The sequence below is a fragment of the Oncorhynchus mykiss genome, chromosome 14 (genome assembly GCF_013265735.2).
Source record: "Oncorhynchus mykiss isolate Arlee chromosome 14, USDA_OmykA_1.1, whole genome shotgun sequence".
In the NCBI taxonomy this organism is placed as follows: domain Eukaryota; kingdom Metazoa; phylum Chordata; class Actinopteri; order Salmoniformes; family Salmonidae; genus Oncorhynchus; species Oncorhynchus mykiss.
The window spans coordinates 10,288,405-10,305,715 of NC_048578.1; the positions used below are offsets into that span (position 1 = coordinate 10,288,405).

Here is a 17,311-nt window from a genome sequence, read left to right on the forward strand (position 1 = left end):
TTCAGTTACTCTTATCCACTAGGCTACCTGCCATAGCTTCTTACTAACAAGGGGGAATGTAGATGTCTCACGGTACTACATACTTCCAACACTGTTTTAAAGTGTTAGTGGTGATAAGGAGACTGCGGTGTAAATAACTTTAAAGTACTACTTAAGTTGTTTTTTGGGGGTATCTGTACTTTACTATTTATATTTTTGACAACTTTTACTTCCTAAAGAAAATAATGTACTTTTTACTCTATACATTTTCCCTGACACCCAAAAGTACTCATTACATTTTGAATGCTTAGCAGGACAGGGAAATGGTCCAATTCACGCACTTATCAAGAGAACATCCCTGGTCATCCCTACTGCCTCTGATCTGACGGACTCACTAAACACACATAAATAAAAAAGCAAGAAAAAGATGTCGTCTGGTTTGCTTAATATGAGGAATTGGAAATAATGTATAGTTTTACTTTTACTTTTGATACTTAAGTATTTTTAAAACCAAATGCTTTTAGACTTTTACTCAAGTAGTATTTTACTGGGTGACTTTCATTTTTACTTCACTCAAGTATGGTAATTGGGTACTTTTTCACCACTGTTTTCTGAACTCAACCGTACTCCCACTTCTTCATTCTCTTTAACATGACATTGACCGAACAGCCTTATAGGAACTGAATTTCTCACTCAGGTCTGAGCTCTGGCAAGAGGCCCCTTCGTTCACCCTGGACAGTAGTCATCCTGTGTCTGAAATGACAGAACAGCATCCAAAGAAAGTGCAGCTGTGTAGTGGTCAGCCTAGGACTATTAACTGTTTCCTTCCTGTTTATATTATGGAGGTTAGGCATATCTATATGATGCTCCATAGTTTTCCATATGTATAACCCACTATCTCATAGGTTCAACGCTGGCTTTAGGCTCTGGGTTCTTATAGACCAGCGCAATCTCATGGTTCTTTTTGGGGCGCTTTTTCAGGCAGGCAGCAGAGAGGCTGGTGGTTGTCGGTCTATTTCCAGTGAGAGCTTTGACCAGCTTAGAGCGGTAGTGATCCCCAGCCAGGAAATACAGGAGGGGATCAATACAACTGTTCACACTGGCCAGAGGCCTGGTGATCTTATAGGCAAAGTTGACGATGTTCAGGAATTCACATTTGGCATTCAGTACACGGTAGGTATAGTAGAGGGTGCGTGTGATATGGAAGGGTACAAAACACACGGCGAACACCACCAGCACCACCACAATTAGCTTGATGGACTTGGTGCGGGAGGGTGAGTTCTGCTGGCTGGACGAGAGCCCCCGTCTGGGCCGACACAGAGCCAGTGCCATCAGACAGTAGCAGACCATGATAACCATGAAGGGGACGCCGAACAGCAGGACCATGACCACAGAGCTGTAGTCCACATACTCCTCAAACTGCTCGGGATTGGTCGTATCGTGACACATCGTGTCGTTGTCCCTCTGGCTGGTGGTGACAAAGATGAGGTTGGGCACCAGACACGCCGTGACAGCAGCCCACACCATACCACACACGGTGTGGGCATGGCGTGGCTTCACCATGGTCAGGGCCTTGATGGGGTGGCAGATGCCCAGGTAGCGGTGGACGCTGATGCAGGTGAGGAAGAGGATGCTGCTGTAGAGGTTGGCATAAAACAAGAAGCGGACGATCTTGCAGGCGGCCACGCCGAAGGGCCAGTGGCTGCGGTTAGCGTAGTAGTAGATGAGGGTGGGCAGGGAGAGAACGTACAGGAAGTCTGAGAGGGCCAGGTGGAACATGTAGACAGTGCTGGTGTTCCACGGGCGCATCTTGGTCAGGAACATCCACAGAGCCACAGAGTTCAGCACCAGACCCAGAACACACACCAGGCTATAGGAAACAGGCAGTAGGATGTACTTAAACTCCTCATCAAAGCGACAGGTCTCGTTGAAATAACCAGCACTCAGAAGAATGGACAGGTTCTGCACAAGGTGGCTGTTAATGGCTGAGTCCATCTTCTGTCTCTTCAGCAGAGAGCTAATCCTTGGATTGTAATATCTGTGGAGACATTGGATACATTTGGAATCGACATGGCATCACTCTGAAAATGACAGTTTCACCAATAATATATATTTATCTATATAGTATGAATTCTAATTTTGAAGCAGTCCCTGATTCAATTTTTTCCGGAAAGAAAAATATTAACAGCATGTTGTGTTAGAAATACAAATGTCTTGTTGACATATTTGAAGAATGAACTGAAGTTCAACATGCTCATAAAAGTTTACTGCACTGCATATAGCCAGGGCCGGCTCCAGGCATAAGCAATATAAGCAATAGCCTTATTTTCGCAACTTGTTGAGAGTTAGAATAATAGAATAGACCAGGTGCAAGTTCGAATTTTGGTTGTGCATTAGCAGTTTTTCTCTTGTTTTGTCAGTCACTGACTGTCACTCAATTAGCCATGTCAGCTAAGAATTTGGTATGTTAGTATGTTAGTCTGCCAGTTATCTAAACGTGTTGTAATCATGGCTGAATACTAACCGGGCACGCAGGGCACATTGACTTTGTTAGTCACTCTCGCTCAGATCTTTAAATTCGTTTTAAACGGCAAAAACACTTCACCCCACCTCATGGCAAGATGGGTCATTTGATAATTTTATGTGTAGAACTGCATGAAATACATTTTCAAATGTACATTTTTCTCTCAGCTGTCAAAAGGGTTCCACTAAAAGATTAGGCCCGTTTGGTGTGCCACCCCAACCGAAAAGGCTAGAGCCTGTTCTGCTCTGCCTAACCTAAAAAAACTAGTTTTAATTTCCTACAAAGCCTATCCTGAAATTAACCCCAAATATCGATCTATAACCATAAACTGAGAACATTGGTATTGTATCTAAATCTGTAATCCAAATGGTTCGGCGGAAGATTACAGAGAAATGCGCGCATGATTTAAAAAAATATATTTTAAAAACTGACGAGGATGCGCACTTCTAGACCTGGCAAAGCAATGTGACTCGTCGTAATAATTGTAATATAGCTAATAACCCGGACATAAGGGTTAACTTCAACGTTGAACTGAGATGTACAACTTACCCACCGTAGATACAAAATTGACTTGCCGAGACGGACTTGATTTGTGACCGCTGCTCTCAGCGCAGTGAGTGCACTATCTCTGCAAACGGCTTGGATAGAAATGGGATATGCATGCGTCTGACTGATTGTCTGGTCTAAAGGAAATATGCCAGGTTCTTGTCATCCTTCCCCCTGAAATACAACTCCGATATTACTGAGGCAAGTTATTCGTTTTAAACCTGATATTCAATCAATATTTTAGCATGATAATAACACTGATTTCAAATAGTGCTCAATATGAACTTTTTGATTACTTCTAGTTTGTGCCTTTTGAAGTGATGTATCATAATTCTCACAATATTGCTTCATGTACACAGAGTGTACAAAACATTAAGAACACCTGCTCTTTCCATTAAATAGACTGACCAGGTGAATCCAGGTGAAATCTGTCATCCCGTATTGATGTCACTTGTTAAATCCACTTCAATCAGTGCAGATGAAGGGGAGAAGACAGATTGAAAAAAAATTGTTTCAACCCTTACGACAATTGAGACATGGATTGTGCGTGTGTGACATTCAGAGGGTGAATGGGAAAGACAAAATATTTAAGTGCCTTTGAACGGGGTATGGAAGTAGGTGCCAGGAGCACCGGTTTGTGTCAAGAACTGCAACACTGCTGGGTTTTTCACGCTCAACAGTTTCTCGTGTGTATCAAGAATGATCCACCACCCAAGGGACATCCAGACAACTTGACACAACTGTGGGAAGCATTGGAGTCAACATGGGCCAACATTCCTGTAGAACTCTTTCGACGCCTTGTAGAGTCCATGCCCTGACGAATTGAGGCTGTTCTGAGGGCAAAAGTGGGTGCAACTCAATATTAGGAAGGTGTCCTTTATGTTTTGTACACTCAGTGTATTTGCAGGAATTAGTGATTTCTCAAAAATAAATTATTCACATTTAACCCCAACCACAAATATCATATCAAGTAGAAAAACACAAACACACAGCGTATGGAGCCGTTTCGGGGACCAAGTTGGGAAGTGAAATCGATGAGATGTGTTGACACTCCGTGCATGTCTGACCTCCTAAGTCTGCAACTTCCTTTCAATTGAAGAGGAATCAACCCTAACAATTTCATGAGAACTGGCACATAACCAAAAGCGCCGAAATCTTATGACTCAACACCGTCGGCGACCCACTGTGTATGAAATTGGAAACAATCTGTAATAAATCAAAGTGGAACTAACATGAACTGCGATTAGCTGTATAACGACCTACAGTAGGGCCTACTGCACTAGCCTACTAATTGAGCAGGGCAGCTGTATCAATACGCAGAGTAATGCAAGACTTGTATACCGTTCCTGTGAAGCTCAGGTGATAGCCCATGGCCCTTGCAACACTAGTGTTGTGGGTTCTATTCCCACAGGACACCAAGAAAATATACAGTGCCTTGCGAAAGTATTCGGCCCCCTTGAACTTTGCGACCTTTTGCCACATTTCAGGCTTCAAACATAAAGATATAAAACTGTATTTTTTTGTGAAGAATCAACAACAAGTGGGACACAATCATGAAGTGGAACAACATTTATTGGATATTTCAAACTTTTTTAACAAATCAAAAACTGAAAAATTGGGCGTGCAAAATTATTCAGCCCCCTTAAGTTAATACTTTGTAGCGCCACCTTTTGCTGCGATTACAGCTGTAAGTCGCTTGGGGTATGTCTCTATCAGTTTTGCACATCGAGAGACTGACATTTTTTCCCATTCCTCCTTGCAAAACAGCTCGAGCTCAGTGAGGTTGGATGGAGAGCATTTGTGAACAGCAGTTTTCAGTTCTTTCCACAGATTCTCGATTGGATTCAGGTCTGGACTTTGACTTGGCCATTCTAACACCTGGATATGTTTATTTTTGAACCATTCCATTGTAGATTTTGCTTTATGTTTTGGATCATTGTCTTGTTGGAAGACAAATCTCCGTCCCAGTCTCAGGTCTTTTGCAGACTCCATCAGGTTTTCTTCCAGAATGGTCCTGTATTTGGCTCCATCCATCTTCCCATCATTTTTAACCATCTTCCCTGTCCTTGCTGAAGAAAAGCAGGCCCAAACCATGATGCTGCCACCACCATGTTTGACAGTGGGGATGGTGTGTTCAGGGTGTTCAGCTGTGTTGCTTTTACGCCAAACATAACGTTTTGCATTGTTGCCAAAAAGTTCAATTTTGGTTTCATCTGACCAGAGCACCTTCTTCCACATGTTTGGTGTGTCTCCCAGGTGGCTTGTGGCAAACTTTAAACAACAATTTTTATGGATATCTTTAAGAAATGGCTTTCTTCTTGCCACTCTTCCATAAAGGCCAGATTTGTGCAATATACGACTGATTGTTGTCCTATGGACAGAGTCTCCCACCTCAGCTGTAGATCTCTGCAGTTCATCCAGAGTGATCATGGGCCTCTTGGCTGCATCTCTGATCAGTCTTCTCCTTGTATGAGCTGAAAGTTTAGAGGGACAGCCAGGTCTTGGTAGATTTGCAGTGGTCTGATACTCCTTCCATTTCAATATTATCGCTTGCATAGTGCTCCTTGGGATGTTTAAAGCTTGGGAAATCTTTTTGTATCCAAATCCGGCTTTAAACTTCTTCACAACAGTATCTCGGACCTGCCTGGTGTGTTCCTTGTTCTTCATGATGCTCTCTGCGCTTTTAACGGACCTCTGAGACTATCACAGTGCAGGTGCATTTATACGGAGACTTGATTACACACAGGTGGATTGTATTTATCATCATTAGTCATTTAGATCAACATTGGATCATTCAGAGATCCTCACTGAACTTCTGGAGAGAGTTTGCTGCACTGAAAGTAAAGGGGCTGAATAATTTTGCACGCCCAATTTTTCAGTTTTTGATTTGTTAAAAAAGTTTGAAATATCCAATAAATGTCGTTCCACTTCATGATTGTGTCCCACTTATGGTTGATTCTTCACAAAAAAATACAGTTTTATATCTTTATGTTTGAAGCCTGAAATGTGTCAAAAGGTCGCAAAGTTCAAGGGGGCCGAATACTTTCGCAAGGCACTGTATGCACTCACTACTGTAAGTTGCTCTGGATAAGAGCATTTGCTAAATGGCAGAAATGTAAATAGCCTTTGTTTATGTATTTGATTTTCCAAATGAGTGTTAAGGTTAATATACCGTGAAAGTGATTAATCAGACTGTATTCTACCAAAAAGTATGCTACTGTTTCTCTTCAACTCTGTCCTGCTTGTCATCATTCTCATGTTACTCTACTGCCAGCCAAGCCTGATATCGGTGGGTCATAGCTACAACTTTAAGGTTAATATTTAGACAGTTCTGTAAATGGTTGTCGCAAAGTAGCACATTTATACAGCGGTTGATCCTGGCATGACAGGAGAAATCTACTAATGACTCTGGCCACCTTTCCACGTCATCGTCATAATTTGCCGGAAATGTGAGTGATAAAATGATAAAACATGATCATAAAGAAATAAATGTGGGCAGGATGAGCATTAAGCTAATGTTGGCAGAGATGCATAGTCCAGGTGTTATCTATCTGGGAATGTCAGTTTTCACGTGACTCCAAACAGAACGGTCATAAACTACAATATTTATGCTTTTAGTTCCATATAGCATGCATCAGATCTGGGCCCGAATTCACAAAGCATCTCAGAGTAGGAGTGCTGATCTAGGATCAGCTTTGCCTTTTAGATCACAATGAATAAGATTACATGGACAGGGGGGACCTGATCTTAAATCAGCGCTCCTACTCTGAGACGGACCTGATTCCTGTACTGTAGCTTGTGGTATGTAGACTGTGTGTGTACGAGCCCATGGGAGTGGCCCTGTTGGGATTGTAGATTTGAATATCTATGGCTCAAGTTTTCAAATGCAGCATACTGTTACACTTTCTGTATTTTGACTGTTCCACATCTTGAAAACTTGATCGCTGACAAAACATTTTGGGACTGTATCAAAAGTGGAGTAATTAAACAAATACCAAAGGCTTTTGAATGGAATTTTCCTTTACCCTTGCAGATGCCCTTGTTAAAACAACATAACTTTCACGTGTGAACGATTGCTATTGAGGATTTATACTGTAAGTGACTATTTAGGGTAATTGTGCTTCTTTGGTTCTTCAAACAAATAAGGCTCATTGCAGTATCATGGTGTCATGGTGCTAATTACTATGCTTTTCTTCTGTCCGGCCGGCAGTTCTACTGCTCATATCCGGGGGTCAGTGCAGCCCCTCTTCTCCCTTCCCTTTAAACCCTGAGCCCTGACTCATGGAGAAGTCAGAAACCCACTCAGTACCAATCAAAGGACAGGCTGACTTGCTTTATATGACTTTCACAGACAGAAAGTCAGTGTATTGTATTTTTTTTTAAATGATCAAATCCAATACCATCTGTAGTAGACTACCAGGGTGATGAGTTAGCATCAGATGAGCACTCATACAGATAATATTAATGATATTCCTCTGCTGATGACACCCAGCTATATGTGAAAACCAGTGGAGGCTCCTCAGAGAAGGAAGGGGAGGACCATCCCCCTCTGTGATAAAAAAAAAAAGAAAAATAGGAAAATATTTTTAACAGTTATCCTTTTTAGATAAATCTATACTAAATATACATATTCACATCACCAAATACAGCGCATTCGGAAAGTATTCATACCCGTTCCCTTTTTCAACATTCTGTTATGTTACAGGCCTATTATAAAATCTACACTACACAAAATTTGCCATAAGGACAAAGCGAAAACACGTTTTTATAAATCTTTGAAATGTATTAAAAATCCAAATCAGAAATACCTTATTTACATTAGTATTTAAACCCTTTGCTATGAGACTCGAAATTGAGCTCAGGTGCATCCTGTTTCCATTGATCATCCTTGAGATGTTTCTACAACTGGATTGGAGACCACCAGTGTTAAATTACATTTATTGGGCATGATTTGGAAAGGCACACACATGTCTATATAAGGTCCCACAGTTGACAGTGCATGTCAGAGCAAAAGCAAAACCATGAGGTCAAATAAATTGTCCGTAGAGCACCGAGACAGGATTGTGTCGAGGCACAGATCTGGGGAAGGGTAACAAAACATTTCTGCAGCATTGAAGGTCCCCAAGAACACAGTGGCCTCCATCATTCTTAAATGGGAGAAGTTTGGACCACCAAGTCTCTTCCTAGAGCTGGCTGCCCGGCTAAACTGAGCAATCGGGGAAGAAGGGTCTTGGTCAGGGCCATAGCACTCCACCAATCAGGCCTTTATGGTAGATTGGCCAGACGGAAGCCACTCCTCAGTAAAAGGCACATGACAGCCCGCTGACGTTTTGAACACTGAAGTCCACAAGCGAAGGGAAAAGGTGAGAGGAGGAGAGCATATGGATGCGAGAAGGAATTATACAACGATCAAGGGATCATGCTGTTTCTATGTGGCTTCTATGAAAGTGAACTGTGTTTGCATGTGATCAGGGGTGTATTCATCCCGCCGATTCTGTTGAAAAACGTTTCATAAACGGAAGCAAACAGAACAAAACGGGGATAAACATAACCTGAATGTGTCCAATAGAAACTCATTTGAAACTAAAAGTACTAATGATTACACCCTAGATCAGCTAGATGCGGGCAAAAGTGTGCAAGGCGGTATTGAATGTGCCAATGTCTGTCACCTTGACTACAAAATGTGTCTCGACCTGTGCACCTATGTTGAAAAACTTTAATTCATAGGCTAGGTTGTAGCAACCTCACGAAGTGTACAGGGAAAACTAGAGTATCATGTAGTAGCCTAAACTTATCGATGTTACATTGAGCTGGGTGAATGTAATATAAATGACAGTCACCCAATATGCTGTAATAGAAATAAGGCCATGCCCATAATAAAAAATATATAAAAAATGTGTATCGTCCTCCCTCATCTTAAACAACCCTGATCGCCACTGGTGAAAACTGCCCCAAGTCTCTCTGCTGCCTGTGCTCGTCGAAACACCTGCCTTAAGGAGATAAGAGCTTGGATGAAGAAAAACTCCCTTCAACTTAATAGCCGCAAAACCGAGGCTCTACCCCTCACAGGTCCATTGTATCATTTCAAATCCAAAGTGCTGGAGTACAGAGCCAAAACAACAAAATATGTGTCACTGTCACAACAATTTTGACGCTCACTGTAGACGTGTTCCTTGTTGTGTTTGTAGCGGCAGCTCTGCTTTTTGTTGTTTGTCCCTTTGTTCTTTGTTTCAGGTACCCTGTCTACTTGTGGCCTTATTTCGTGTTTTTTAATTGTATTTACTTTAACGCACTCACTGTGCATTATACATTCAGGGTATTATTATTATGGAGTGGCTGAGGATCCAACTTTTCCCAGACATTTATTTTCTAACGTTAATGGTCCCCAAGTTCCTGCACATGTGTTAATTCTCTCCTTATCTGCTCTCCGTGCTCTACTTTTAGAGAACTCATGTGAATGGTGCTTGTTTAATAAAGATAGATGAAAGATGAATCAACATCTGAAAGATCCCATGAGGATAGTACTCTACATGAAATAATACAGTAGCATTGCGTTACTGTAAGACAACAAACACCACCCCATTTTCCTCTCATGTGGCTGAAACTCAACAGGTCATTCCGCTAGGCAAAACAAAAAGGTCGGCTCTGTAGGCTACTACGAAACCACACTGTATAGTATAACTAAAGAAGATCTAAGCGCATATCCCAATGAAACTGATTTGAGATCAAATAGTTGGTATGCAGACGCTGCATGGACGTTTCTCCAGTAAAATGCTGCCAGTCGTGAATTATCATTCACACCTGGCAGCGAGAAATGTGAAGGAAGGAGACCAGAAAAATATGTACCTAACGTAGAGGTAGAGAAACACATGCACTCAGGAAAAAAAGGTCAGGGAAAAGTCAGCTCCGCAGTCACAGCCTTATTACTATTAGTAGTAGCAGTTGGATTAGAATGATTTGAAAGGAATCACAGACACACTGTCATCTTGTTCCTGGCTTTAAACTAACCTACTGTAGTGGACAAAGGCTGTTGGGTTTATAGAGGAGCAGACAGGATCACTATGTTGACGTTCTGCTAAAAGTCCCAGAATCCCCTGAGGATGTCCTGTGATGACATCATGAGAGTTCCACCGGAGCCAGTCTGACCGGGGGTCTTATCACCCTGGCCATCACCCCGCCGCAGTGTCTGAGTCCAGGAGGGGAGACCAGTACACATTTGCCTCTACGGTCAGCCAGGGGGTCACTGACACATACCTGCTGTCAGGGGATACAGAGGGATGTGTTGGCTCATTTTTGAATGACTAACTTGTACGTATGCACCACCACAGGACGCAAACACACAGGCCGATAATATCAACAGATTTCTCCGAATCTCACATGGACACGCGTCCTCCACTCTTGCCTGTGTTAGAACGAGTAGAACTTACATGGCCAGGGCAGACAGGAAATGGTTCTGGGTTCCGAAGTTACATCAGACCCACATTCAGCTCGTAGTTATAGAACATTTGCTGTAAGGACAAATGCCTTTTATTTTCCCATAATGACTGTCGCTCCATGGGTACACTTTACATTGGAATTTACATAAGAGTAAAAGTATTTCTCCTGTTCAAACATGCAGGCCTTGATAACATCCACTGAGCTATCGTGTGTGGTACTGACATTGACATTCATTATGTAAAAGACCCAAATCATGTCAGGGGAACAAGTGAGTACAGCACAGAGACAGAGTAGTGTGGTTTTTGTGGGTGTAACTGGCAATATAGTGTGAAACCAGACACAGGAAGTTTTGGGGAAGATATCCAACAAAGGCTTCAAGAAAAAATAACAATGAGCAAAGATAATAACTAAACCTGTTATAATTTAGCAAATTAAGCAAATTATGACAGCTATTCAATTGAATTTCTGTCGTTTCTATAAAGATTGCAATATCATTGTGTTTATATGCTGTATCTAGGTATACCATTTTAGGTTGATGGTTATATCAAGGCATGGTCGATGTGTTTTTCCGCTATTGTATTTTTGTGCCAGCAAGGCCTGCACCATTAAGAGTGTGGCTAGTTTATAGTTTTATATGAAGACAAAACAAACATAATTCCAGAGTACAGTCTGGGATATGAATCTCCTTTGGATTATATGGTCCCAAATGTCCTAATAAATATATAGAGTTTATTTCATAATGTTGACACAACATTGTTTTATTCACGTGGTGTCCCATTTGGTTGAAAAAATTGAACATCACCTGTATGTAATACTTCATGACCTTAATTCAACAACCTTCAGCAAATAAAGTAGTTAAACTTCTATGATCCACAGTTAAATGTATATCTAAAACTCAGATGATGACCAAAGTACACTGGCAAAGAACCACAGGCGTCAAGCACAAGTTTTACGCCCTCAATCTTCCCACAGTAGCAGTGTCTAAGAACCCACATATGTCAACAGTTAGTTTTATACAATAACGTTTTAAAAAGGCAGTAAAAAAAATGCTAAGTTCACAGAAGCATTGATTAAGTGACTGTGATGTTCATGTTAAATGGGTGGGTGCCACTTTATTATCTTGTGAGCGCACGAGAGTTATGGGATAAGGGAGAGAATAGAGAAACATGTACAATGTAATAGTAAGAATGTAAATAAACGAGCCCAGGGTTCGCATTTTCCTCCCACCAGATTCCCCTCTTATCACTAACAGCTACACCACAGTGACAAGATAATAATACCATCGGACAGTAAACAGAAAGCGAGGCCTTATCATTAACTTTCCAGGCCATGTTCAAATGTGTGCCGGTAAATATGTACAGCTGTGCATTTCATCCTCCATGGCCCTTATTGAGTGATTTTACAAGCTCTGTGCTGTTCTTTATAAACGGCAGAGCAGTGGAAAGGGCAGGGGAGGAGGTGATGCGTGTGAATGCTCAGTAAACACTCTCGTCTGGTGACTGCTGGGGAGACATAAAATCAATATTTAGCTATGTGGATCTACAATTGGATATAAAAAATGTTTGACCATTTTAAGGTGGACACATGAATGGAAACGGATATGAGATGAGGATTTCATGGGACAGGCACCATGTCTGTGTGTGTGCTTACTAGAAACTATTTTTTACTGTATGTAAAAGGACGTGAGTGGAAGAGATGACGAGTTGTCCATTAAGGGCAGGCATCTGTCGCCGACGTCCATTGGGTTCAGTTTGAGAACTCAAACAAAGTGAGTAGGTCTATAGTGAATCCCAGATCCTGGGTAGGTTCTCCAGGATCCTCCGGCGATGCGACGGGTTCGACACTCCGGCTGCACGCAGGTCCTCCTCTGTGATGCCACTGTGGAGAGAGCAAAGGTCATTTCGGGAACCAAACCACCGAGAACAAATCAGGTTCCATCCACCGTTATTTCTCCTCTCACCTGAAGTAGTCCAGGTCGTCCCAGCCGTTGAGGCTGAGTCCCAGAGTGTACTTCTGTAGACCCAGGGTGCTGAGTAGTTCTCGCACCGTCTCTGGAGCTCCATAGAGGACCTGTATCAAACACCAAAACAAATGTCTAGTCAAAAAACGGAATGATAAAGCCTTAGGTCTGGGCCAATTACTAGGCACCTACAATCTAAGATAGATTCCCTCAATCTCACACAAATGATCAAGGAACCTACCAGGTACAACCCCAAATCCGTAAACACGGGCACCCTCATAGATATCATCCTGACCAACCTGCCCTCCAAATATACCTCTGCTGTCTTCAACCAGGATCTCAGCGATCACTGCCTCATTGCCTGCGTCCGTAATGGGCCCGCGGTCAAACAACCACCCCTCATCACTGTCAAACGCTCCCTAAAACACTGCAGCGAGCGGGCCTATCTAATCGACCTGGCACGGGTATGCTGGAAGGATATTGACCTCATCCCGTCAGTAGAGGATGCCTGGTTATTCTTTCAAAGTGCTTTCCTCACCATCTTAAATAAGCATGCCCCATTCAAAAAATGTAGAACTAAGAACAGATATAGCCCTTGTTTCACTCCAGACATGACTGACCTTGACCAGCACAAAAACATCCTGTGGTGTACTGCATTAGCATCGAATAGCCCCCGCGATATGCAACTTTTCAGGGAAGTTAGGAACCAATATACACAGTCAGTTAGGAAAGCAAAGGCTAGCTTTTTCAAACAGAAATTTGCATCCTGTAGCACAAATTCCAAAAAGTTTTGGGACACTGTAAAGTCCATGGAGAATAAGAGCACCTCCTCCCATCTGCCCACTGAACTGAGGCTAGGAAACACTGTCACCACCGATAAATCCACGATAATTGAGAATCTCAATAAGCATTTTTCTAAAGCTGGCTATGCTTTCCACCTGGCTACCCCTACCCCGGCCAACAGCTCCACACCCCCCGCAGCAACTTACCCAAGCCCCCCCCTCGCTTCTCCTTCAACCAAATCCAGATAGCTGATGTTCTGAAAGAGCTACAACATCTGGACCCCTACAAATCAGCTGGGCTAAACAATCTGGGCCCTCTCTTTCTAAGATTATCTGCCACAATTGTTGCAACCCCTATTACTAGCACGTTCAACCTCTCTTTCGTATCGTCCGAGATCCCTAAAGATTGGAAAGCTGCCACTGTCATCCCCCTCTTCAAAGGGGGAGACACTCTAGACCGAAACTGATATAGACCTCTATCCATGCTGCCCTGCCTTTCTAAAGTCTTCGAAAGCCAAGTCAACAAACAGATCACCGACCATTTTGAAACCCATCATATCTTCTCCGCTATGCAGTCTGGTTTCCAAGCTGGTCATGGGTGCACCTCAGCCACGCTCAAGGTCCTAAACGATATCGTAACCGCCATAGATAAAAGACAGTACTGTGCAGCTGTCTTCATCGACCTGGCCAAGGCTTTCGACTCTGTCAATCACTGCATTCATATCGGCAGACTCAACAGCCTTGGTTTCTCAAATGACTGCCTCGCCTGGTTCACCAACAACTTCTCAGATAGAGTTCAGTGTGTCAAATCGGAGGGCCTGTTGTCCGGACCTCTGGCAGTCACTATGGGGGTGCCACAGGGTTAAATTCTCTGGCCGACTCCTTTCTCTGTATACATCAATGATGTCGCTCTTGCTGCTGGTGATTCTCTGACCCAGTTGTACGCAAATGACACCATTCTGTATACTTCTGGTCCATCTTTGGACACTGTGTTAACAAACCTCCAGACGAGCTTCAATGCCATACAGCACTCCTTCCGTGGCCTCCAACTGCTCTTAAATGCTAGTAAAACTAAATGTATACTTTTATACCGATCGCTGTCTGCACCATCACTACTCTGGACGGTTCTGACTTAGAATATGTGGACAACTACAAATACCTAGGTGTCTGGTTAGACTGTAAACTCTCCTTCCAGACTCACATTAAGCATCTTCGAATCCAAAATTAAATCCAGAATTGGCTTCTTATTTCGCACCAAAGCCTCCTTCACTCATGCTGCTAAACCCTCATAAAACTGACTATCCTACCGATTCTTGACTTCGGCGATGTAATTTACAAAATAGCCTCCAACACTCTACTCACCAATTTATATGTAGTCTATCACAGTGCCATCCGTTTTGTCACCAAAGCCCCATATACTACCCACCACCTGTATGCTCTCGTTGGCTGGCCCTTGCTTCATATTTGTCGCCAAACCCACTGGCTCCAGGTCATCTGTTTTTTTTAACCTTTATTTAACTAGACAAGTCAGGTAAGAACAAATTTGTATTTTCAGTGACGGCCTAGGAACAGTGGGTTAATGTGCAGATGCTGATGTGCAAGTAGAGATACCTACAGATACCTGTTCAGGGGCAGAATGACAGATTTGTACCTCTTCAGCTCGGGGATTTGAACTTTCAACCTTCCAGTTACAACCACTAGGCTACCCTGCCTCCCCATCTATAAGTCTTTGCTAGGTAAAGCCCCGCCTTATCTCAGCTCATTGGTCACCATAGCAGCACCCACCCATAACACTCGCTCCAGCAGGTATATTTCACTGGTCATCCCCAAAGCCAACTCCTCATTTGGCCTCCTTTCCTTCCAGTTCTCTGCTGCCAATGACTGGAACGAATTGCAAAAATCACTGAAGCTGGAGACATATACAGTGCCTTGCGAAAGTATTCGGCCCCTTGAACTTTGCGACCTTTTGCCACATTTCAGGCTTCAATCATAAAGATATAAAACTGTATTTTTTTGTGAAGAATCAACAACAAGTGGGACACAATCATGAAGTGGAACGACATTTATTGGATATTTCAAACTTTTTTAACAAATCAAAAACTGAAAAATTGGGCGTGCAAAATTATTCAGCCCCTTTACTTTCAGTGCAGCAAACTCTCTCCAGAAGTTCAGTGAGGATCTCTGAATGATCCAATGTTGACCTAAATGACCTAATGATGATAAATACAATCCACCTGTGTGTAATCAAGTCTCCGTATAAATGCACCTGCACTGTGATAGTCTCAGAGGTCCGTTAAAAGCGCAGAGAGCATCATGAAGAACAAGGAACACACCAGGCAGGTCCGAGATACTGTTGTGAAGAAGTTTCAAGCCGGATTTGGATACAAAAAGATTTCCCAAGCTTTAAACATCCCAAGGAGCACTGTGCAAGCGATAATATTGAAATGGAAGGAGTATCAGACCACTGCAAATCTACCAAGACCTGGCCGTCCCTCTAAACTTTCAGCTCATACAAGGAGAAGACTGATCAGAGATGCAGCCAAGAGGCCCATGATCACTCTGGATGAACTGCAGAGATCTACAGCTGAGGTGGGAGACTCTGTCCATAGGACAACAATCAGTCGTATATTGCACATATCTGGCCTTTATGGAAGAATGGCAAGAAGAAAGCCATTTCTTAAAGATATCCATAAAAAGTGTGGTTTAAAGTTTGCCACAAGCCACCTGGGAGACACACCAAACATGTGGAAGAAGGTGCTCTGGTCAGACGAAACCAAAATTGAACTTTTTGGCAACAATGCAAAACGTTATGTTTGGCGTAAAAGCAACACAGCTCATCACCATGAACACACCATCCCCACTGTCAAACATGGTGGTGGCAGCATCATGGTTTGGGCCTGCTTTTCTTCAGCAGGAACAGGGAAGATGGTTAAAATTGATGGGAAGATGGATGGAGCCAAATACAGGACCATTCTGGAAGAAAACCTGATGGAAAAAGTGTCTCCTGACCCCTCCTGTCTCAGCCTCCAGTATTTATGCTGCAGTAGTTTATGTGTCGGGGGGCTAGGGTCAGTTTGTTATATCTGGAGTACTTCTCCTGTCCTATTCGGTGTCCTGTGTGAATCTAAGTGTGCGTTCTCTAATTCTCTCCTTCTCTCTTTCTCTCTCTCGGAGGACCTGAGCCCTAGGACCATGCCCCAGGACTACCTGACATGATGACTCCTTGCTGTCCCCAGTCCACCTGGCTGTGCTGCTGCTCCAGTTTCAACTGTTCTGCCTTATTATTATTCGACCATGCTGATCATTTATGAACATTTGGCCATGTTCTGTTATAATCTCCACCCGGCACAGCCAGAAGAGGACTGGCCATCCCACATATGCTCTCTCTAATTCTCTCTTTCTTTCTCTCTCTCGGAGGACCTGAGCCCTAGGACCATGCCCCAGGACTACCTGACATGATGACTCCTTGCTGTCCCCAGTCCACCTGACTGTGCTGCTGCTCCAGTTTCAACTATTCTGCCTTATTATTATTCGACCATGCTGGTCATTTATGAACATTTGAACATCTTGACCATGTTTTGTTATAATCTCCACCCGGCACAGCCAGAAGAGGACTGGCCACCCCACATAGCCTGGTTCCTCTCTAGGTTTCTTCCTAGGTTTTGGCCTTTCTAGGGAGTTTTTCCTAGCCACCGTGCTTCTTCACCTGCATTGCTTGCTGTTTGGGGTTTTAGGCTGGGTTTCTGTACAGCACTTTGAGATATCAGCTGATGTACGAAGGGCTATATAAAATAAATTTGATTTGATTTGATTTGGAGTCTGCAAAAGACCTGAGACTGGGACGGAGATTTGTCTTCCAACAAGACAATGATCCAAAACATAAAGCAAAATCTACAATGGAATGGTTCAAAAATAAACATATCCAGGTGTTAGAATGGCCAAGTCAAAGTCCAGACCTGAATCCAATCGAGAATCTGTGGAAAGAACTGAAAACTGCTGTTCACAAATGCTCTCCATCCAACCTCACTGAGCTCGAGCTGTTTTGCAAGGAGGAATGGGAAAAAATGTCAGTCTCTCGATGTG

General features: G+C 42.9%; 2 protein-coding genes across 3 annotated transcripts in view; both read right to left on the bottom strand.

Moving 5' to 3' along the window:
• Positions 1 to 262: 262 nt before the first annotated feature.
• On the bottom strand, positions 263 to 3,204 carry LOC110488762 (P2Y purinoceptor 4). Of its 2 annotated transcripts, none has more exons than XM_021561109.2 (2): positions 3,057 to 3,204; positions 263 to 2,017 (listed from the first exon to the last, which is right to left on the bottom strand). In XM_021561109.2, exon 2 carries the CDS (start codon positions 1,972 to 1,974, stop codon positions 874 to 876), a length of 1,101 nt encoding a protein of 366 aa, XP_021416784.2. In that variant the 5' UTR covers positions 1,975 to 2,017; positions 3,057 to 3,204; the 3' UTR covers positions 263 to 873. The 2 variants fall into 2 exon arrangements, with proteins under 2 accessions (XP_021416784.2, XP_021416783.2); XM_021561108.2 differs by having other exon boundaries at positions 3,053 to 3,203.
• An 8,009-nt stretch (positions 3,205 to 11,213) lies between these two features.
• Positions 11,214 to 17,311, bottom strand: part of LOC110487728 (phosphatidylinositol 3,4,5-trisphosphate 5-phosphatase 2B) — a 29,353-nt gene continuing 23,255 nt past the window's right edge. Inside the window, exons 25-26 of the mRNA XM_036942913.1 lie at positions 12,447 to 12,556; positions 11,214 to 12,364 (exon numbers count right to left, since the gene is read on the bottom strand). Coding sequence (XP_036798808.1) covers positions 12,265 to 12,364; positions 12,447 to 12,556 — 210 coding nt within the window. The 3' untranslated portion in view covers positions 11,214 to 12,264. The remainder of the gene's footprint in view (positions 12,365 to 12,446; positions 12,557 to 17,311) is intronic.